This window comes from Podarcis melisellensis (genome assembly GCF_964234715.1).
Source record: "Podarcis melisellensis genome assembly, chromosome: 17".
NCBI classification, from domain to species: domain Eukaryota; kingdom Metazoa; phylum Chordata; class Lepidosauria; order Squamata; family Lacertidae; genus Podarcis; species Podarcis melisellensis.
The window spans coordinates 38,675,117-38,697,571 of record NC_138534.1 but is presented as its reverse complement, the minus strand read 5'-3'; the positions used below and the strand labels follow the sequence as shown (position 1 = coordinate 38,697,571).

Here is a 22,455-nt window from a genome sequence, read left to right as displayed (position 1 = left end):
CATTATGTTATTGGCAGTTATCAAAGGGTCAGTGTTTGAAACTCGGACGTATAATTTGTTGTTGTTTAGTCGTGTCCGACTCTTCGTGACCCCCTGGACCAGAGCACGCCAGGCACTCCTGTCTTCCACTGCCTCCCGCAGTTTGGTCAGACTCATGCTGGTAGATTCGAGAAAACTGTCCCACCATCTCGTCCTCCGTCGTCCCCTTCTCCTTGTGCCCTCCATCTTTCCCAACATCAGGGTCTTTTCCAGGGAGTCTTCTCTTCTCATGAGGTGGCCAAAGTATTGGAGCCTCGGCTTCCAGTGAGCACTCAGGGCTGATTTCCTTCAGAATGGAGAGGTTTGATCTTCTTGCAGTCCATGGGACTCTCAAGAGTCTCCCCCAGCACCATAATTCAAAAGCATCAATTCTTTGGCAATCAGCCTTCTTTATGGTCCAGCTCTCACTTCCATACATCACTACTGGGAAAACCAGAGCTTGAACTATACAGACCTTTGTTGGCAAGGTGATGTCTCTGCTTTTTAAGCTAGGCATCAAATGGCTCCTTAAACCAGGTTTGCTGTTGCGAAAACGGAATGCCTAGTTGCCATTTTGGGGCCGGATGGCTTGAAAGTTGTATTTTTCAGTACAGCTTTTTGTTCCTGAAATTCATTCTGTGCAGATAAAATATGATGAATAGAATTCTAGAGGATGTGTTGCTAGTGTGTGGAAACAGTCAAGACCCAAAGATCTGCTGGCATGCACCTCCAGTTGGTGGAGACATCAGGTGCCATCCTGGCACCTGGGCTTCTTCACTTGGTTGCAAGTGGCCGATTGCAAGTTGCAGAATGTGCCTGGCGAATTTCCAACGCTGGTCATAGTAGATAGCTTAATGAAGAGGCCAACCCAGTGTGCATTGGCCATGAAGAAGGCAAATTCCAGACTAGGGATCCTTGGGAAATGAATTGAAAAATGTAACTGCCAATATCATAATGCCATTATACAAATCTATGGTGTGAACAGATAGCTCAGTTGGTAGAGCATGAGACTCTTCATCTCAAGGCTGTGGGTTCAAGACCCATATTGGGTGAAAGATTCCTGCATTATAGGGGGTTGGACTAAATGACCCTCATGGTCCCTTCCAACTCTACAATTCTATGATTCTGTGAATGCATTTGGAATACTGTATACAGTTCTGGTCACCTCAAGAAGGATATCAAAAAGCCAAGTTACAGGGAACCAGGCAGAGGGCCTTCTCAGTAGTGGCGCCCTCCCTGTGGAACACCCTCCCACCAGATGTCAAAGAGAACAACAACTACCAGACTTTTAGAAGACGTCTGAAGGCAGCCCTCTTTAGGGAAGTTTTTAATGTTTGATGTATCACAGTATTTTAATATTTTTTGGAAGCCGCCCAGAGTGGCTGGGGAAGCCCAGCCAGATGGGAGGTATATAAATAAATAAATTATTATTATTATTATTATTATTATTATTATTATTAGGTTTCAGAAAGACAGCTGGTTGTCCACTGTGAGAACAGTAAAAAGGTAAAGGGACCCCTGACCATTCGGTCCAGTCGTGACCGACTCTATTTATCTACTTGCACTTTGACGTGCTTTCGAACTGCTAGGCTGGCAGGAGCAGGGACCGAGCAACGGGAGCTCACCCCGTCACGGGGATTCGAACCGCCAACCTTCTGATTGGCAAGCCCTAGGCTCTTTGGTTTAACCCACAGCACCACCCGCGTCCCATGAGAACAGTATGCTGGACTAGATGGGCCATTGGCCACATTCTTACTTGAGGAGGAAGTGCCCAGGAATTAGTTTATATTCTGCCTCTCTCTCACCTTGGGATCCAAGGCAGCTTACATGTGGTTCCCAGACCATCATCTATCCAGGCACCAACCATACCTTGACCTGCTCAACTTCAGTAAGGTGGTGGTCTCTTGGTCTTCAGACCACACTTTAGAAGTGTGTGTCCATAGGGGGGTATTGCCAGGGTGGTGAGCGGTGTGGGAACCATGTCCTCTGAAGAACTGGAGGCCCAACATTCCTAGGCCTCCACCATCTATTTTATGGAAAGTGATCATGTGATCAGCCTGCTCTCAAGGCAGCTTGCAGTTGAGTTCAGTAGACAACTACTGAATCTAACTGCGTCCATCACACCCTCAATTAATCCTGTTGTAAGGAAAATGCAGGTTACTAGGAGATTTGATAGTTGAGAAAGAAAGTGCAGGTGATGGAGGTGGCTCTTCCTCTCCCCAATGGTTTGATGGTTTTTATTGATGTATATACTTTTGCTTTGTTGTTTGAGATTTTTTGAATCATGATGCTTGTGTATGCCCCTTTTGAGCTGTAAAAAGAAGAATAAGGCAATAATAATAAATAATGATAATAATAATAAATAATAAATAAATTTGTGCAGGTCTTCTTGTTTCAGATTTTTCATCTTCTAAGGAGCAACCATGATTAGGGTTGGAATGGCAGAGAATGTGGTAATAATAATAATAATAATAATAATAATAATAATAATTATAATTATAATTATAATTATAATTTATTATTTATACCCCACCCATCTGGCTGGGCTTCCCCAGCTACTCTGGGCAGCGTGCAAAAAAAATTAAAATACTGTAATACATCAAACATTAAAAGCTTCCCTAAACAGGGCTGCCTTCAGATGTCTTCTAAAAGTCTGGTAGTTGTTGTTCTCTTTGACATTTGGTGGGAAGGTGTTGCACAGGGCGGGTGCCACTACCGAGAAGGCCCTCTGCCTGGTTCCCTGTAACTTGGCTTCTCACAGTGAGGGAACCACTAGAAAGCCCTCAGTGCGGGATCTCAGTGTCTGGGCAGAACGATGGGGGTGGAGACGCTCCTTCAGATATACTGGGCCGAGGCCGTTTAGGGCTTTAAAGGTCAGCACCAGCACTTTGAATTGTGCTCGGAAACGTGATGTGCCATGACTGGACTTGGTTTTATCATGACCTGGTTGCATGGCATTGACAATACACTTTCTCTCTGCCTCGGTTCCACAATCATAGTAGCAATGACCAACATCATAGAGATGTCTTGAGGCCAAACACAACAAGGGTTGGAGGGTCATGTACAAATTATTCATGGAGCTGGTGGCTAAATTTTAAAGCCCTGGACCCAAAAAAGCTACCTTTTACCACACAAACCTGTCCAAACACTACATTTATCTACAACTCCCTGCTCCTATCAAACTTGACAAGGGCTGACTGGGGAGAGTGCTATGGTGGTTGTGGCAACACTTATGTGAAATGCCCCTCCTAGCCTGTCCCCAAATGTTGTGTCTTTTCTGCGCCAGGCAAAGACCCTCCTCATTGTCCAGGCTTTCCAACAGGGTTGTGTACAGGTTTTAGTGGCTGTGCTGTTCTGTTGAATTTTATTTATTTGTCTTGCCTTGCTGTTTCTGCAATTTTTAAAAATTCATTTCATTGCATTTTCTCCTTGTCACTTTTAACATGTGGGCTGCCTGAGGTGTTTTGCACTGTAGGTAGCCTATAAATATGTTTAACAGCAAAATAATGAAGGACTTTGAGATCAGAGATGTGAGCTGTGGACATCATGATTTGTAACCTGACTTCTGTTGACAGGCGTAAGGGGCCATTTTATTGTTACTGATGAGTTGCTTTCCCCCACCGCAAAGTAACTTATGGAAACAAACTTTAAAACCACGTACTGTATATTATCAAAAGACTCAGGAGAAAGGAAACTGAATGAATCTGTAAGCTGCGTAGTGCAGTGGTTTCCAATCCCAAACCTTTTCTCCCTCATGGACCCCTTTAAAATGGCTGGTGGTCTTAACAGGTCCCTTGCTGATCTTTCTGCCTGTTATAGACGTTGCAATATGCTGTGCTTGGTGCTGTGTGATTTTAAACTGTGTTTTCATTGCTTCTTGTCTTATTCAGTGGTATCTCAGGTTATGAACTTAATTGGTTCTGGAGGTCCGTTCTTCACCTGAAACCGTTCTTAACCTGAGGTACCACTTTAGCTAATGGGGCCTCGGGCTGCCACTGCACCGCCGCACGGTTTCTGTTCTCATCCTGAGGTAAAGTTCTTAACCTAAGGTACTACTTCCGGGTTAGCGTTTGTAACCCCAGGTACCGCTGTATTGAATTCAAATTGCAATACAATAAAATACAACAGAAGTGAAAGAAGCAAGAAAAAATACAGTGAAAATCAATATGAATGTTGTATGCTGACATGCCTCAGACCACCCAACTGATGCTCACAAACCACTGGTGGGTCATGGGCCACAATTTGGGAAGCCCTGGCATAGTGCATCCCTTATTTTTAAGGCGATGCTATTGGGGAAGAGCCACAGTCTGTGGACAGCTCAGAGGGCACCTGAGATAACTTGTTTACATCTCCATTTTCTTTTTAGGGGGTCTTGAAGATGGGCTCCGTCTAACAAGCGACGAGGAAGCAAGAAACTGCTGGATTGGGTCAATTGCAATGGAGAAGACCACTGAGGAGATGGTGGAACTATGGCTGCTATCCTGTGGCTTACCGTACACCAGGCATCCCCACCAGATCCGCAGTGCGCAGTGTTCAGAAGTGAAAAGGCTTGTTGAAGGTTATTAGGCCTACTCCTCTTGTGTAGCCATTTTGAAGTTTGCAACCTCTGTCCCTCGTGTAAAAGAGGAACGATGACTTTTTATAGTTTCTGTTTGCTCCTCTTTGCGTTTACTTGGAATACCTCTGCCTATGCCTATGGACCGAATCAAAGGGCACAGAAGAAAGGAGACATTATTCTTGGGGGGCTGTTCCCCATTCATTTTGGAGTGGCTGCTAAACACCAGGATCTGAAATCTAGACCAGAATCCGTTGAATGCATAAGGTGAGCCCAAGCAAGAATGTGTTAACAGTCACTCACTCCCAAAGCCTGCTACCCACCAAGTTCAAACTAAGCGCTATATTGCAAAGCATCCCCTAAAGCCTTGTCCTGTTGTTATTTAAGTGGCCCAGCTTTCCAAGGCTGCAATCCATTTAATAAATGAATGCATTTTAGTTTCTGCCCAGGTACTATTGGAATTGACTCTTAGAGGGAGCCTCCATAAAAATAACAACTTGGTAGCCAGTGGCTACGATTAGGGTGTTGGCTTCAGCTGAGGCTCTTCAGCAAGACTCCAGCAAGACTGATGTAAAAAAAGGAAAGATTGCAGCCTATGAAAGAGCCATGGGGGACATAAGACTATAAACAGAATTATTATTTCCCTGCTTCCTGTCCCCACCCGGCTTTGTGACCAATCAGAACGGTGTCTGATAAGTTTGCATGCCCTGAAATGAAGTTTTACAGTTGATCTGTAGCTCTTAGGGGGGGAAAGTAAATGTACATTTCAGTAGCTAGAGCAGGCTCCCAAACTCTGTTGCAATTCTTGTCCCTGCAAATGTGTAGGCTGAAAGTTTCTTTACCATAGCTGTCAAGCGTCCCTTATTTGGCGGGACAGTCCCTTATCCCAGCGCCATGTCCCGCTGCTGTCCCTTATTGATGATGTCCCTTAAATTTCCCGGGATTCAAAGGAAGCAGCTCCTCTCCCTCCCTCCCTGCCGGCCAGGGAGGAGGGAGGCTCTAACTGTGTTGCTTGGCTGTGCTGCTCACCCAATAAGGAGTCTAAGAACGACTGGGAGCTTGCATGCCTTGTGCTGATCAAATTGGCTGCGTTGCCTGGGGACTCGCCTTTGCTCAGCGCTTCCCAGCAGAGAGGTGACGGTGGTTTTCCATGAAGCTTTGTTTGGCTGCTGCCTGGGCTTTCTGCCTTTGGCTCGGAGGGGCTCAGAAGATGAACATACCTGTGTCCAGAAAATCCCTTATTTGGCTGCTGATCCCTTATTTTTGAGGCTGCTGGTTCCTTATTTTCAAATCTGTAAGTTGACAGCTATGTTCTTTACCCACCACTGATATAGCACAGTGGTGGGCAAAGAAACTACAGATCAGCTACGGAACTTCATTTCAGGGCATGCAAACTTATCAGATACGGTAATAAATACATAACCACCTCCTCCTTTGCTCCCACAGTAGGCAAAATCGGAGCAAAGTGCATTGGGAGCACTGAGGGAGGGTGGAGGAGGTTAAAACCACCTTGCTATTACTGGCCTGACTCTGAGAGCTCTCCACAGATGTGGGTGCTATTGCCCTGCATTCTGTTAGTGACTCGCAGAGGTCAGCAATTGGAGTGCTTGAAGCCGATTGGGTTTAGCACCATCACAAAAGTTCCTCTTTATGCAAATAATTGTTCGGATTGACTAGGGGTCCAGGTGGCTAGTATACCCCTAATGGGAAGAATAATAGTTTTCCAGTCTGCCTTTTGGAACCTACTTCCCCCAAATGACTAGAACCATGGCAGTGCAGTGCCTGCATGTGCTATCCCTAAGAACAGGCATCCCCAAACTCGGCCCTCCAGCTGTTTCGGGACTACAACTCCCATCATCCCTAGCTAACAGGACCAGTGGTCAAGGATGATGGGAATTGTAGTCCCAAAACAGCTGGAGGGCCGAGTTTGGGCATGTCTGCCTAAGAAGCAGTTCCAGAAGGATACCTTGGTCAATAGGTATTTTTAAAAAATTGAGAGGTCCAGAAGAATTAACAACGTTACACATATCGCCTGTCACTATCAGAATTAATCTTGGTCGGTTTCAGCATGTATGAAATGGCCAGTTGTTCTGCAGTTTTGAGTTTACTTCTTTGAAATGAATAGAATCATAGCTCTTTGATGGAAAGGTAGACTTTGGCCATGCGCCTTAGTTTACTCAGACACTTGTTCTTCACTCTTTTCCCCGCCTTCAAGCCAGTTGTCATTATTTTAATTTCCCCCCTCTTTTTCGTAGGTATAATTTCCGTGGTTTCCGTTGGCTTCAGGCCATGATCTTTGCCATTGAGGAAATTAATAACAGCCCGACGCTTCTTCCCAACATGACTCTTGGATACAGCATATTTGACACCTGCAACACGGTCTCCAAAGCCCTGGAAGCCACGCTGAGTTTTGTGGCCCAAAACAAGATAGACTCTCTGAATCTGGATGAGTTCTGCAATTGCTCAGAGCACATTCCCTCCACAATCGCAGTGGTGGGAGCAACTGGTTCTGGGATCTCTACTGCCGTGGCCAATCTTCTGGGTCTCTTTTACATACCTCAGGTACTGAATATATGCTACTCTTTCCCCGAATGTGGAATGTGTGTGTGTAGCATGGGGGCTTTTCAGCTCATCAACACCAAAGAGCATTCAACATCCAAACTAAAAGCAGATAAAACAAATCACAGCCAGCAAGACTAAAGTACACAAAAGACTGGCAGAATAAAACTTGAACGTAATTTGTCAGCTACCTAAGTCCTGTCTCCATGTTGGCCATTTGTAATTGGGTTCTGCAGAGTTCTGTCTTTTCATGCTGGCTAGCATCTACTTGAAGCTGCTGGAGGCTATTGGCTGAATTCTGCTGTCAACAGTATGCTGATGACAAGAAGTTGTACCTCTCCTTTCCATCTTAAGACAGGGAAGCAATCTTATCTATTCACTTAAGATATTTCTTAACCACCCTTCATCAGAAGTTTCCAGGGTGGTGTATAACAAACCAGGGAAACAATTTGCACAATATATATATAGTGTCTCTCTCTCTCTCTCTCTCTCTCTCTCTCTCTCTCTCTCTCTCTCTCTCTGTGTGTGTGTGTGTGTGCATGTGTATGTGTGTGCGTCCCGAAAGGAGTCACAAATTAAAAGGAAGTCTAAACCACAAGGGAAATGAAGAATCAATTCTGACTAAAATTCCATCTAAAAGGATTTAATCTGGCCCTGGAGAGACTGGAGAATTGGCAGAATATATACAGTGGTACCTCAGGTTACAGACGCTTCAGGTTACAGACTCCGCTAACCCAGAAATAGTACCTCGGGTTAAGAACTTTGCTTCAGGATGAGAACAGAAATTGCGCAATGGCAGCGCAGCGGTAGCGGGAGGCCCCATTAGCTAAAGTGGTGCTTCAGGTTAAGAACAGTTTCAGGTTAAGAACAGCCCTCTGGAAAGAATTAAGTTCTTAACCCGAGGTACCACTGTACAGTGGTACCTCGGGTTAAAAACTTAATTCGTTCCGGAGGTCTGTTTTTAACCTGAAACTGTTCTTAACCTGAGGTACCACTTGGGAATTATGGGATCAGAACTACCTAAACAGTATAGAAATTTATTTATGTATGTGACCACAGCTGCAAGAATGTTATTTGCCCAAAATTAAAGGAAGAGAACGAGAGAAGAATGGTTACAGAAACTAATAGAGTATGCAGAAATGGCAAAACTTACCAGAAGAATAAGAAATCAAGATAACAAACTTTTTAGAAAGGAATGGAAATAGTCTATTGAGTATTTACAAACAAACTGTAATCAGATCAAGATATTGGCAGGCTTATTGTAAAAACCTGCAGTTTCAAAAATATATATGAGAATAGATAAATAAAGGAATAAGTTAAGATAATTTGGAGTATGCAGGAAAGGTCGAAAATAAATGTAAAGAATTGCAGAAAGGGGGAAGGGAGTCGAAGTCAGAAATGTTAAAATTATGGTTGAATCATTATTGTAATGTATATAAATGAAAACTATAAATAGAATTATATGTAAAAAAGGAGAAACTTTAATGCTTTGGTCAGTGGAAGTGCAGGCTTAGTGATAGGGATAGTTTGTTTTGGGTTAGGTAGCACTCTGCATTTAAAAAATCAGGTTTGTAGATTGGGGGGGGGGTCTGATGTTGCTTATATAATGTCAGGCTGGGTGTACACCAGACGTTTAAAGGACATGAATTCCCCCAGAGAATTCTGGGAGCTGTAGTTTGTTAAGGGTGCTGGGAACTGTAGTGCTCTGAGGGGTGAGCTACAGTTCCTAGGATTCTTTGTGCAAAGCCATGTGCTTTAAATCTATGGTATAGATTTGCTTTCAGATGGTAGTGGTGACCAGAAGTATCTTAAACTGGTGTGCCAACTAGTGTCTGTTCCTAGTCATGGTTGCACGTGGCTTCAGAAACTGGATTACTGTGAAGCACTCTGAGGGGGGGCTGCCTTCGAAGAGTATTTGGACATCTGGTTCAAACTGCAGCTATCAGAATTGTAACGAGCTTTCCAATTCCTTTATACCAACCTCACTGGCTGCTTGTTTCATTTATGGGCCTAATTCAAGAGGCTGGTCATCATCTTTAAACTGCCAGCACTTGGGGTGGGCAGACATGCCCTGGGCGGGGGACTGCCAGCCCAGCCCTTGCCACCGACACTGCCAGAGCAATCCCACCCCCACCGCAGAAAGCAGGGCTGTGCTGAGTCACCTGCTTTAAAGCATATATAAAGGTAAAGGGATCCCTGACCATTAGGTCCAGTCGTGGCCGACTCTGGGGTTGTGCACTCATCTCACTCTATAGGTCGAGGGAGTCGGCGTTTGTCCACAGACATCTTCTGGGTCATGTGGCCAGCATGACTAAGCCTCTTCTGGCGAACCAGAGCAGCGCATGGAAACGCCGTTTACCTTCCCGCCGGAGTGGTACCTATTTATCTACTTGCACTTTGACGTGCTTTCGAACTGCTAGGTTGGCAGGAGCAGGGACCGAGCAACGGGAACTCACCCCGTTGTGGGGATTCGAACCGCCGACCTTCTGATCGGCAAGTCCTAGGCTCTGTGGTTTAACCCACAGCGCCACCCACGTCCCTTACTTAAAGCATATATACATATTCATGCACACACACACTTAGACATACACGTACATACACAAACATATACTTTATATATAAACACATATACATATATATAGATATATATTGTGCTGGGGTTGCAGCTGGGGTGTTGTGATTGGCTGGTGCATCTGTTAATAGCCAGTGGCGTAGCGTGGGGGTGCAGGGGGGGCCGGCCGCACCGGGCGCAACATCTGGGGGTTAGGGTTAGGGGGTGCAAATCCATGGGTTAGGGGGTGCAAATTACTTGCTTTGCCCCGGGTGCTGACAACCCACGCTACGCCACTGTTAATAGCTTGTATTTGCTTGTTTTAATCGGCTTCGTTATATGGAAGTTTCAGTATGAGGCAACCAACAAATATGAGGATTATCTCCCACCACGTATTGTGCTCCATCCACTGTGATCAGCAGGAGTATCTTCTGTATATATCCTCCCACCATCTGGGCACAGTTGGTAGAAAAAAAGGAACAAGGTCTTCTCTCTTGTTGCTCATAAGCTGTAGCATTCCATGCGGTGCAGTTTTTATCTCCTGCCCCCGGCCTATTTGAAGAATTTTGTTTGTCCTGAGGCAAACTTCTGCTTGATTCCTTGCCTTCACCTTTCTCTTGCATTTTAGTCTCATTCGTGTTCATGATATTTTTTCTGTGTGTTTTCTTCTGTATGCTGCAAATCTCTTGGGTACTCCACTGGAGTAGAAAAATATAAAGCTTTAAAGTTAATTGGTCTGTTTATAAAAAGTTTACAGTCCTAGTGTCACATATGCTATAATTTATTGGAGCATAAAATGTTCAAGGACAGCCCCGAATCAAGCCTGAAGGTTATGAGAGTGTGGATTACTATTGCAAGGTTTCTCTGTTCCAAAGACGAGACACAGTGTTCAGAGCAGACATAGCATTCAGATGTTTAGTAATTTAGAAGTATAGAGAGTTTGTGATGTTGAAGTTGCGTGTCGAGGTCCCCAGGTCCACCCCAATAACTTACACATCACACAGATTTTTTGTTTAAGATTTTTGGCATAATTTTGGCCACAACTTTATTAAAATACAAATTTGTGAGTGGTTGCTTAGGCATTGGTTGTGACTATCTGCCCCCACCATGGGGGACAGACTGACATTCCGCACGATGCGAAAGTCAGAATAGGGGAATACACTTGGGGGGTAGCGTCGGAGCAGGGAACCTGCCCTCAGCCCTCCCCAAATGCAACCAGGAGCTCATTGCTATGGCCCGATCCCCCTTGACAGAGTGGACAAGCAATAGTTAGCCCCCAATTCCTTTAACGGAATCCCTTGCAGCAGCAGCATTAGAGGGGCAGGCACAGCCAATCCATGCCCCTCAACCAACCAAACCATAAACCAATGCCTAACCGCGAACCTTACAAGTTGTGACGATTTGCTACGCAGTAGGCAAAAACCAAATGGCCCCAGCCAATCAGCCAGATGGACAAAATTCCTACCGGGCCCCTGCCCCAAGAGCAGACGACCCCATGACAGGCATAGCAAGGTCAAAGCGAACAACCCTAATTCTAGGAAGGGGGGACGGGCAATCCGATGCACGGGCAAAAAGAGGAAAAGACGGGCAATCCGATGCACGGGCGAAAAGAGCCTCGTGCAAGGAGTTTTAGCATTTCTGGCTGTCAGTCAACAAATGGCAACATTAACTTCTTCCCAACAACAAGGGAAGCCCCAATCGCATCAGTGGCCAACGGTCAATTAGCCCGCCCCCAACTTTGGAGTGTCCTGGCGGCCCCCACCGCAACATGTGCTCTCCATGAAGGAGAACATGCTTTAGCAGTGGAAACTACGTCTCATTTGGAATCAGAGGGTTGTTTTGAACACCAGCACCCCAAAGCCCTCTTTTGTGCATTCACAAAAGGACTCTGTCCCACTGGTCCTGTCCCACCGGTATATGTGTGCATATGCAGGGATATATGCAAGAAGGAAACCTAAGTGTGAGCTTCCACGTGATGGGAAACCCCTGCAATCAGGAATGCCTCCCCATTTACTGAAAGCATTTGATCTGTATTTAGAAGCTCAATTTGGAATTTATGGGTCTTCTAGCTTTGTCTTTGTTTGTAATGCTGGGTCTCTTGGATGTGGCTTCCTGTCTGTGGGAGATACTAGTGCCAGCTTCTGCTGCTAGGAGAAAGATTAAAAATAATATATGTATAAGACCCAGCATAGGGTTCTTTTCTATTTACTCATCCCCCAGCTAACTCATTAGCAGTGGAGGCCGTGAAGGGCATATAATTTACTTGGCTCGCATAGATAAGGAGGGCAGAGAACTGGACATGATTAGGAGGAAAGTTTATTCTCCATCAGCTTTGGCTTTCCAAATTGCCAATTATCAAGCCATTATGGGAAGATACCAGTTGTTTTTATGGAAGCATATCTCATCTTTTTTCATGGAAGCGTATGTCACTCCCAGATGAGAAGCAGTTGGATAAGGTTCCGCAGACGGAAGCATTTAGACTGACCAAGCAGCAAATGAATACTGCTTGCCATCCAGCAGATTGCACGGGGAGGGAATATTGCTTCGTTTGCCTTTCTGAGAAAGCATGCATGACTTCTACCAAATGAGACAGAGAAGGCATGGGTGGAAGGTCATTCTCTCTCTTTCTCTTCCCCCTCACGCCCCCCATTTTGAGGGTTGCAAGTTGTTTAGTACTCCAAATGTCAGCCCTTTGGAGAAAGTCTTGAAGGAAACTTTCAGCACTGGATTTCTAGAAACCCCTGCATCTCTCGTTCTTTGAGAGGCAGCGTCAAGCAGGTTTTAGGTCAAGTAGATTGTTTAAGTCACCAAAGGGGAACCAGGAGCATTTGTTCCCAGTTCCAGAAGTTGAAGGCAAGTTTCATGAACAGATCAGTACAGACAGTGGACTCAAGATGTGATTCTCAATATTGATTAAAAAGCGGGAGGGAGTCGTTTTCCCCACCCCGTGAATTCTAATGTGTGCTAAAGGCTGGTAAAGGTAAAGAGACCCCTGACCGTTCAGTCCAGCCACGAACGACTCTGGGGTTGCGCACTCATCTCGCTCTATAGGCCGAGGGAGACGGTGTTTGTCCGCAGACAGCTTCCGGGTCATGTGGCCAGCATGACTAAGCCACTTCTGGCAAACCAGAGCAGCGCACAGAAATGCCTTCCCGCCAGAGCGGTACCTATTTATCTACTTGCACTTTGACGTGCTTTTGAACTGCTAGGTGGGCAGGAGCTGGGACCGAGCAACGGGAGCTCACCCCGTCGCGGGGATTCGAACCGCCGACCTTCTGATCGGCAAGGCTCAGTGGTTTAGACCACAGCACTACCTGCGTCCCATGCAAAAGACTGGTAGCTGCATCAAATGGTAAGGCATCCTACATTAACCAGTTGATGAGCTGTCCAGCTGCATTAGCAAGGTGTGCTCTTGCATTTTAGAACCTCATGGCTGGAGTTGTCTTTTAAGGAACTCCACCTCATGGCTGGAGTTGTATTTCCCAGTTTTCAGATTTTCCCCCAAAATTCTAACGTAAGTGTCTATATTTTGAAAGAAAGAAAATTGCTGTTTGCTGATAGCTTCTTCTCAGTGTATTCTATCAGGGAAAAAAATGAATAAATCCAAGGTTGGATTCTTGCTTCCAAGCCATAATAATAGGTAAAGGTAAAGGTAAAGGTACCCCTGCCCGTACGGGCCAGTCTTGACAGACTCTGGGGTTGTGCGCCCATCTCACTCAAGAGGCCAGGGGCCAGCGCTGTCCGGAGACACTTCCGGGTCACATGGCCAGTGTGACATCGCTGCTCTGGCGAGCCAGAGCTGCACACGGAAACGCCGTTTACCTTCCCGCTGGTAAGCGGTCCCTATTTATCTACTTGTACCCGGAGGTGCTTTCGAACTGCTAGGTTGGCAGGCGCTGGGACCGAGCAGCGGGAGCGCACCCCGCCGCAGGGATTCGAACCGCCGACCTTTCGATCAGCAAGTCCTAGGCGCAAATTCAAACCCAGAATGGTCAGATTACTACATTTTGTTTGTGGATTTGTTGTTGTTGCAGTTATTGAGAACTATAGCCATATTTCTAAAGTGTGTGTTGAGGGAGCTGAGTGAGTTTCACGCATAAATGTCAATGATATGAGACATCAGAAGATCAGCAGTTAAATATCTGTGTTATTTAAAACTCTCAGGTAGATGCCGCCTGGACATGGTAATTTGTTACTACAGTGGCACCTCGGGTTACATACGTTTCAGGTTACAGGCTCCGCTAACCCAGAAATAGTGCTTCAGGTTAAGAACTTTGCTTCAGGATGAGAACAGAAATTGTGCTCCAGTGGCACGGCAGCAGCAGGAGGCCCCATTAGCTAAAGTGGTGCTTCAGGTTAAGAACAACTTCAGGTTAAGTATGGACCTCCGGAACAAATTAAGTACATAACCCGAGGTACCACTGTATTTGACTGTCAGTAAGGCCACCCGTACTGACATCCCCGCGACAAATCCCCGCGACGACATCCACCCTTTCGAATTCCCACAACGGGGTGTGTCATGGTTTTATTGTCACTAGCACAATATATACTATTTTGTACTCGAAGGAGGGAAGTAGGAGTGTATGGTTGAAATTATGGTTGACAGCAAGATAGGAAATACTGTTAATATAGGAGATGATTTGGGAAAAACCACACCGTGAATGCCGTGACAGGAACCGCCATAACAGAAATGGAAAGGGAGTTAGGAGTTCACAATTTAAGGTGATGTATTGACTGGAAATAGGGATGCGGGGGGCGCTGTGGGTTAAACCACAGAGCCTAGGACTTGCCGATCAGAAGGTCGTCGGTTTGAATCCCTGCGACGGGGTGAGCTCCCGTTGCTCGGTCCCTGCTCCTGCCAACCTAGCAGTTCAAAAGCACCTCAAAGTGCAAGTAGATAAATAGGTACCACTCCAGCGGGAGGGTAAACGGCATTTCCATGTGCTGCTCTGGTTCACCAGAAGCGGCTTAGTCATGCTGGCCACATGACCTGGAAGCTGTACGCCGGCTCCCTCGGCCAATAAAGCGAGATGAGCGCCGCAACCCCAGAGTCGGTCATGACTGGACCTAATGGTCAGGGGTGCCTTTACCTTTACTTTTAAGGCCACCCTAGAATGTTGTCTCCTGTCATTACTATTTGTCTTTGGACTCCATGCAAAAAGTCAATTCAGGCATGGTGTGCGTTGCATTTTCACAGTGAAGACATGCACAAATAATTTCTTCAGGGTTTTTCCCCCCTTTCCCTTTTGTTGTCCTGCTTTTGTGAACCTTTAATTCCCTTTATAGTCCTGGGTGTAATTATGTAGGACAACTTTCACACAATTAACATATGAATGGGGTTAATGAGGGGAGGGGAGCCAGACTGAGTGAGGGAAGAGGGGTTAATCAGAGTAGGATGAGAGGGAGTATAGAAGTAGGCCACATCTGCACCATTCATTTAAAGCAGTATCATACCACTTTAAATAGTCATGGCTTATCTCAAAGAATTCTGGGAAATGCAGTTGGTTAAGGGTGCTGAGAGTTGCTAGGAAACTCCTATTCCCCTCACAGAGCTGCAATTCCAGGAGTTCTCTGAGAACAGGAATTCAGAATTAAACTACACTCAGAACTGACCCATTTGTGGTCCCTGTGTGCTACACAATCTTGTTTAGCACCCTAATTAAAACCTGCGCCTGTCAACTTCACATCTGCTGGTTGTATGTGCTCCACTTCAACGCCATTGTGCTCCCCAATTTTTATGCTCTCTTCCACCTATAACCAGTGACCACATTCATTTCTGTCCACTGCAGCACCTCTGCATGTGCAACTACATTGATAATACATTTAGAGCCTATGCAATGCACAATTTACACCACGTGACTTCCCCCAAGAGAATCCTGGGAACTGTAGTTTGTTGAGGGTATTGGGGGTTGTGAGTCTGGGGGGGAACTACAGTTCCCATGATTATCTGGGGGGAAGCATGAACTTTAAATTTCTGTTGGGTGCACTTCAAACATATGGTGTGGACCTGCCTAGTAGCCTAGATTATTTTATTTTATTTATTTAATGAATTTATAGACCACCCTATAACTGGAGATCTCAGGGTGGTCAGTCCTTGGTTTCCTCCCTTTCGTTTCTGTCAAGAGTAAAGGAGGAGAGGAGGCAAAGTGTAACTTCTTCCCCCATGAGGAAAGGAGAAGGATTCTATGTGATTCATTTCTGTCCATTTTTCCATCTTATTGTCAGACTTCTTAATTATACAGTCCCAGCTGCCTATAAACTCTAATTCCAGCTTCCCACTGAGAATTCAATTTCAAGCATACGTTGGGGGGAAAAAATAGTTACGCCCAACCTTTTTGTCTATGTAATTCTGGGTATTTTGCACCTTGGTAGATGGAGCATGAGACAAAGTTTGAGGTAACCAGGTGGAAAAACAGGCTCTAACACCTTCAGAACGTTTTAAATGTTCGTGTTTGGGGCATCGCTTTCCTCATACACCATAAGAATTAAGGAGATGACAAGAGCAAAGGAAACCTTTGCTGACTTGCTGCTTTTACTCGGTTTCCTTAACTGCTTTTTCGCTGTCCCCTCTCGCAGGTTAGCTATGCTTCATCCAGCCGTCTGCTGAGCAACAGGAATGAGTACAAATCTTTCCTGCGTACCATACCCAACGACGAACACCAGGCCACCGCCATGGCAGACATTGTCGAGTACTTCCGCTGGAACTGGGTGGGCACCATTGCGGCAGATGACAATTACGGACGGCCAGGAATCGAAAAGTTCAGGGAAGAGACCGAGGAGAGAAACATCTGCATTGACTTCAGTGAGCTCATCGCACAATACTTGCCTGAGGACCAGATCCAGCAGGTGGTGAAAGTCATTGAGAATTCCACAGCGAAGGTGATAGTCGTTTTCTCAAGTGGGCCAGATCTGGAACCGCTGATCAAAGAGATTGTCACGCGTAACATCACTGGCAGGATTTGGCTGGCCAGTGAAGCCTGGGCCAGCTCTTCGCTGATAGCTATGCCAGAGTTCTTTCATGTCATGGGTGGCACCATCGGATTTGCTCTGAAGGCAGGGCAGATCCCCGGCTTCCGCAACTTTCTGCGGAAGGTGAATCCGAGGAAATCTGTTAACAATGGATTTATCAAAGAGTTTTGGGAGGAGACTTTTAACTGCTACCTGGCAGATAGCAACAAAAATTATCCAGGTTCTGCTTCTTTCCAGAAGAGCCGTGAAGAAGGCACTGGAGTTGGGAATGGCACAAGTGCCTTCCGCGCCCCCTGTACTGGGCACGAGAATATCACCAGTGTGGAGACTCCCTACATGGATTATACTCACCTGCGGATATCTTACAATGTATACTTGGCCGTATACTCCATTGCCCATGCTTTGCAGGATATATACACTTGCACCCCTGGGAAAGGACTGTTCACCAACGGGTCATGTGCTGACATCAAGAAAGTGGAAGCATGGCAGGTAAATTTTTCCGCCGCAGTTACAGAATTGCTGTACGCTGTGTTTACAAGACACAAAATTGAACACCATATATTCATTGTTAGAGGTCTTCTTCAGTGCTTTTAGCAAGAGCCTAACCATGGGAGGTGTGGCGTGTTGGGTGATACATTCCCCTCTGGTTTCACAGACCCTACCAATAAGCCAGTGTATCTCAAACCTGGGTCTCCAGGTTGTTGGGCTACAACCACCATCATCCGTGACACTGGTTCTGCTAGCTAGGGATGATTGGGGTTGTAGTCAAACAACAGCTGGACACCCAAGTTTGAGAAACACTAATAGGCTATGCTTGGCAATACCCTCCCCTGTTTTTGTTGTCAGAGGAGCCATCATGGAATATATCGGCATGCAGGAAGAGGAGACTCTCTTCAGGGGTTAGGGCAGAGGAGGACATGGCAGGGAGCCAAATAATTTAGCTCACTGGTCTTCAGCTGTTGAGTCACAGCTTGAACCAAGGTAGGTTGCAACAGGAGCACCACCACCATGCAAATATATGGTGAAAGATAAAGAAAGGGGTCCCAAAATGCATGTTTGGGTTAAAAGTGGGTCCTGGGTCTGGAAAGGCTGAAGATGCTTGCTCTAGCTCACATTTTGAGTCAGTTCTACTATCTTTCTCCCTCTCTGCTACATTGGTTTGTTTAGTGATCCATCCATCCACTTTCACCCACCCCACTTCTTCATTCTGTTATTCTTCTCCACTTACTCTTTCAGGATTCATGCACTGATCCTTTCTATGTCCTTCAAAAAGCTTTCCTATTCCTTCTCTTCTCTTCTCTCTATTTCTTCAGCGTCTCAGAAGCTCCCTAAATCTCTGGTTCAGCACGTTAGGGCTAAACCTTCACAGGAAGGATTCACCCAAGAAGAAGATCCGGTATGGTGTGGCAGATGAGCGCCGCCTCTCCTGCGTTCCCATGTGGGTCTGCCATGCCTCCATCTCTTCTGCTCTCTCCCACCCACTGAAAAAGGAGGTGGGGTGGTAGCTCAGCAATTTGAATGTGGGGGTGCTCTAGGGCTTGTAGATATCAGATGAGCTCAAGAATCATATACAGTGCTACCTTGGTTTGCATATGTCTTGGTTTGCATACGTTTTGAATTACAAACACGTCAAACCCGGAAGTGCATGTCCTGGTTTGCAACCTTTATTTGGATTACGAACAAATTTTTTTGGGAGGCCCCATTGGCGAAAGCGCGCCTTGGGTTACAATCTGTTTTGGTTTACAAATGGACCTCCATAATGGATTATGGTTGTAAACCAAGGTACCACTGTATATTTCTTTTAAAATTCCCCATGTGTGTGGGACACATACACTTTCATTCAATAATATGCCTCTTTCATTTTTGTTCTTCCTCTCTGCTGTCTCTAAGGGAAGGTTTTTATGTCTGTGCATCATAATGAGTGCTGCATCCCACCCCCTTGATATGGTGAGCTGCACCTGAATTTTAGAGGCATTGTGTTATTATAGGATTGAGGGGGCTGGTTTGGATGCCATTTGGTCCCCTCCAGGCCTGCGGTATTATATCTGTAGGGTGGGATTCTGTAGTAGAAGGAACTGCTGAAGTGGTCAAACCAGTCTCTTAGTTACCATATTTTTCGCTCTATAAGACGCACCAGACCATAAGACGCACCTAGTTTTTGGAGGAGGAAAACAAGAAAAAATATATTCTGAATCTCAGTAGCCAGAACAGCAAGAGGGATCGCTGCGCAGTGAAAGCAGCAATCCCTCTTGCTGTTCTGGCTTCTGGGATAGCTGCGCAGCCTGCATTCGCCCCATAAGACGCACACACATTTCCCCTTACTTTTTAGGAGGGAAAAAGTGAGTCTTATAGAGCAAAAAATACGGTAAGTTAATGGCTGTTTTCAAGGCTGTTAAGCATCTTATTTACATGACTAAAGAGTTGGCCTGTTGGCTATTAAGCAGCTTGTGATTCCTTTCTTACTCATATTCAAATTTTATACCGCCTTTTATCTGAAGATTCCAGGGCACAGTACAACATTAAAAGCATCATTTACATAGCACAATAATAATAATTAATTAATAAAACCATCACAGAAAAAGAAATAATAATAACAGTCCCCCACCCCGCTTTTAAAAAGCCATAGATTGTTTAATAGCCAAAGGTCTGGATAAAGAGGAGTGTTTTCACCTGGCACCTAAAGATGGCACCAGGCAAGCCTCTCTGGGGAGAGCATTCTACAACCACGGTGCCACCACCAAAAGGCCCCGTTCTCATGTTGTCAACCTCCAAACCTCTCAGGGAGCAGGGACACAGAGAAAGGCCTCAGATCACAAGCGCTGGGTTCGGGTCGGTTCATATGGGGAGGGGGGTCCTTAATATATTGAGGTCCTGAGCAGTGAATGCTTTCAGAAGTAGAGTGCAGGCGTCCCCCCACCTCTCCTGGCTTAAGGCCATGTCATACAAGGTGTTGGATAATAACAGACCAGAGCCCAGTTTTTGGCTAGTCTTGTCTAAAGCTGGGAAGACACAGAGGCTGGACTTGCTCCCTGTTCTGAAACTCACTGGTGGAACAAGATCTGTTGGAGGGGCCGACGGCATTAACACCCCATCTTATGCTCAGCTTGTATAGATGTGTCAATAAAACCATATGTCACAAAGACAGTCTCCAGAGACTTTCATTCAAGGGAAACGGAATCCCTGAAGTCTCTCACTGCTGTGGGATTAATGATTAAAGCTTAGGGTCTGGGTCTCTCCTTCCTGGGGTTGCTAATGAGGGTATTTGCGAGCACTGGGTTGGTAACCTCCAGAGTACATTGTACTATAAAGGAGAGGATTTTTTTCACATGGGATGTGGGTGGTGCTGTGGGTTACAGCACAGAGACTAGGACTTGCCAATCAGAAGGTCGGCAATTCGAATCCTCGTGATTGGGTGAGCTCCCGTTGCTCTGTCCCAGCTCCTGCCAACCTAGCAGTTCAAAAGCACATCAAAGTGCAAGTAGATAAATAGGTACCACTCTGGCGGGAAGGTGAACGGTGTTTCTGTGCGCTGCTCTGGTTTGCCAGAAGCAGTTTAGTCATGCTGGCCACATGACCCGGAAGCTGTACGCCGGCTCCCTCGGCCAGTAAAGCGAGATGAGCGCCGCAACCCCAGAGTCGGCCATGACTGGACCTAATGGTCAGGGGTCCCTTTACCTTTACCTAGCAAGATGTGTGCAGCAAGTCCAGTGTTTGTAGCTATCCCCACATAAATTTCGCCCTGAAGTTCTCCCTCTGCGCTTGTACCAGAGTAGACGGCCGTGTGCAGAAAGCAAGTGGCACTCTTGTTGGTGGGAACTGGCTGTTTTGTTCTGGTGTTGTTTAAATTATGAGGAGTTGTAGCAGATGACTTAGCAAGTCATCCATAAAATATTCGCAGAGGGAGGCTGGTAGTTTGACTCTGTGTCACTGAGTTCATCTAATGGGAAACTCCTGAGCGTCAACGAAACACTTATTTCAACAGATTAATCTCTGTAAAACACTGGCACGCTTCACATAGTGACATTTGCCTTTCCATTAATCAATAGATGGACTTTACCAGGGATTTTTTTATATATATGCAAAATAATTCAAAGTCCATATTGTTTTCAGTCTTAGGAAAAGGGTAGGTGGATCTGATACATTAGTTGTAGAGCGCGTGGTTTGCATGTGTGATCAGTATTATTATTATTATTTATCAGTTGCTTTCCTCAAAAAAGCAACTCAAAGCGACTTTACAAACAGTAAAACCAATTACAAAAACCGCAACTAATTAAAAACCTAAAACACACACACACCGTACAATTAAAAGGCAGGTCTTACAGTTGCTGCCTCACTTCAAATTAAGAGCTGAAAGCTGAAGAAAAGGGAAAGCCTTTGCCTGGTGCTTAAAACTGGATTAAGGTGGCACCACTGAACATCATGGTGTGTCATGGTTTTATTGTCACTAGCACAATATATACTATTTTGTACTCGAAGGAGGGAAGTAGGAGTGTATGGTTGAAATTATGGTTGACAGCAAGATAGGAAATACTGTTAATATAGGAGATGATTTGGGAAAAACCACACCGTGAATGCCGTGACAGGAACCGCCATAACAGAAATGGAAAGGGAGTTAGGAGTTCACAATTTAAGGTGATGTATTGACTGGAAATAGGGATGCGGGGGGCGCTGTGGGTTAAACCACAGAGCCTAGGACTTGCCGATCAGAAGGTCGTCGGTTCGAATCCCTGCGACGGGGTGAGCTCCCGTTGCTCGGTCCCTGCTCCTGCCAACCTAGCAGTTCAAAAGCACCTCAAAGTGCAAGTAGATAAATAGGTACCACTCCAGCGGGAGGGTAAACGGCATTTCCATGTGCTGCTCTGGTTCACCAGAAGCGGCTTAGTCATGCTGGCCACATGACCCGGAAGCTGTACGCCGGCTCCCTCGGCCAATAAAGCGAGATGAGCGCCGCAACCCCAGAGTCGGGCACGACTGGTCAGGGGTCCCTTTACCTTTTTATTGACTGGAAATAACAGAACAGGATATGGATCTTAAGATATGGGTTAATCCATAAATGACTATAGTTTCAGAGAGTAGCATCAGCCCCGTGACATTTTTGCTGTGAGGTCCCAAAGGGTATTATTTGGTCCCCAATTTTAACATCTACCTGAAGTCGTGGGGAATGGTCACTGGAAAATTTGGAGAGAGGCTTCACTGGCGTGTTGATGAAACACAGCTCTGTTTCTCTGTTGTGTCTGAGTCAGGATAGGACCCAGACTATGACAATGCCACAGATGGGGGACTTAGGTTGAGAGAATAGCAGCTTGCCTTTAGGTTGAGAGAATAGCAGCTTGCCTTTAGCCACATTGAGCATTCATTCACAAAAGAAGCTGCCATTCAGCATTCAGTCTCTTCGCCTATTTGATGGTTGTTTTTTGGTGGCATGCTGGACTGCCGTTTGTCCATTATCATGACTGATAGCTTAGTAATGTCCTTCACACATGTTTGCCCAGCAGTAAGTCTCACTGAGCTAAATGGAGTGTACTCCTAAATAAATGTGCATAGACTTGCCTTCTTAGCACCTTATGAACTACAGTACATTAAAAAAATAAAATAAAGCTTACTAGACGGTCTTCTAAGGCTGTAAACCATCTTGAGATTGGTGTGGAAGATTATATATAAATATGTTTTTAAAAAATGCTATGGGTTGTATCCAACAATTAATCTTCCCCACAGTAAACCCAGTACAGTTTATGTACCCAAGTTAGTCATGTCTACTAATTTTAACAGAGCAGGTCTACTCTGAATAGGATTAATATTGCAT

The 22,455-nt window shown here is 45.6% G+C and overlaps 1 protein-coding gene across 2 annotated transcripts in view; it reads left to right on the top strand.

The window, feature by feature from the left end:
- The window catches only part of CASR (calcium sensing receptor), a 51,864-nt gene that overhangs the window by 10,780 nt on the left and 18,629 nt on the right, over nucleotides 1-22,455 (top strand). For both annotated transcript variants that reach the window (XM_081893878.1, XM_081893879.1), the window contains exons 2-4: nucleotides 4,385-4,840; nucleotides 6,829-7,135; nucleotides 16,260-17,141. In XM_081893878.1, the coding sequence (XP_081750004.1) occupies nucleotides 4,650-4,840; nucleotides 6,829-7,135; nucleotides 16,260-17,141 (1,380 nt within the window). In that variant the 5' untranslated portion in view covers nucleotides 4,385-4,649. The remainder of the gene's footprint in view (nucleotides 1-4,384; nucleotides 4,841-6,828; nucleotides 7,136-16,259; nucleotides 17,142-22,455) is intronic.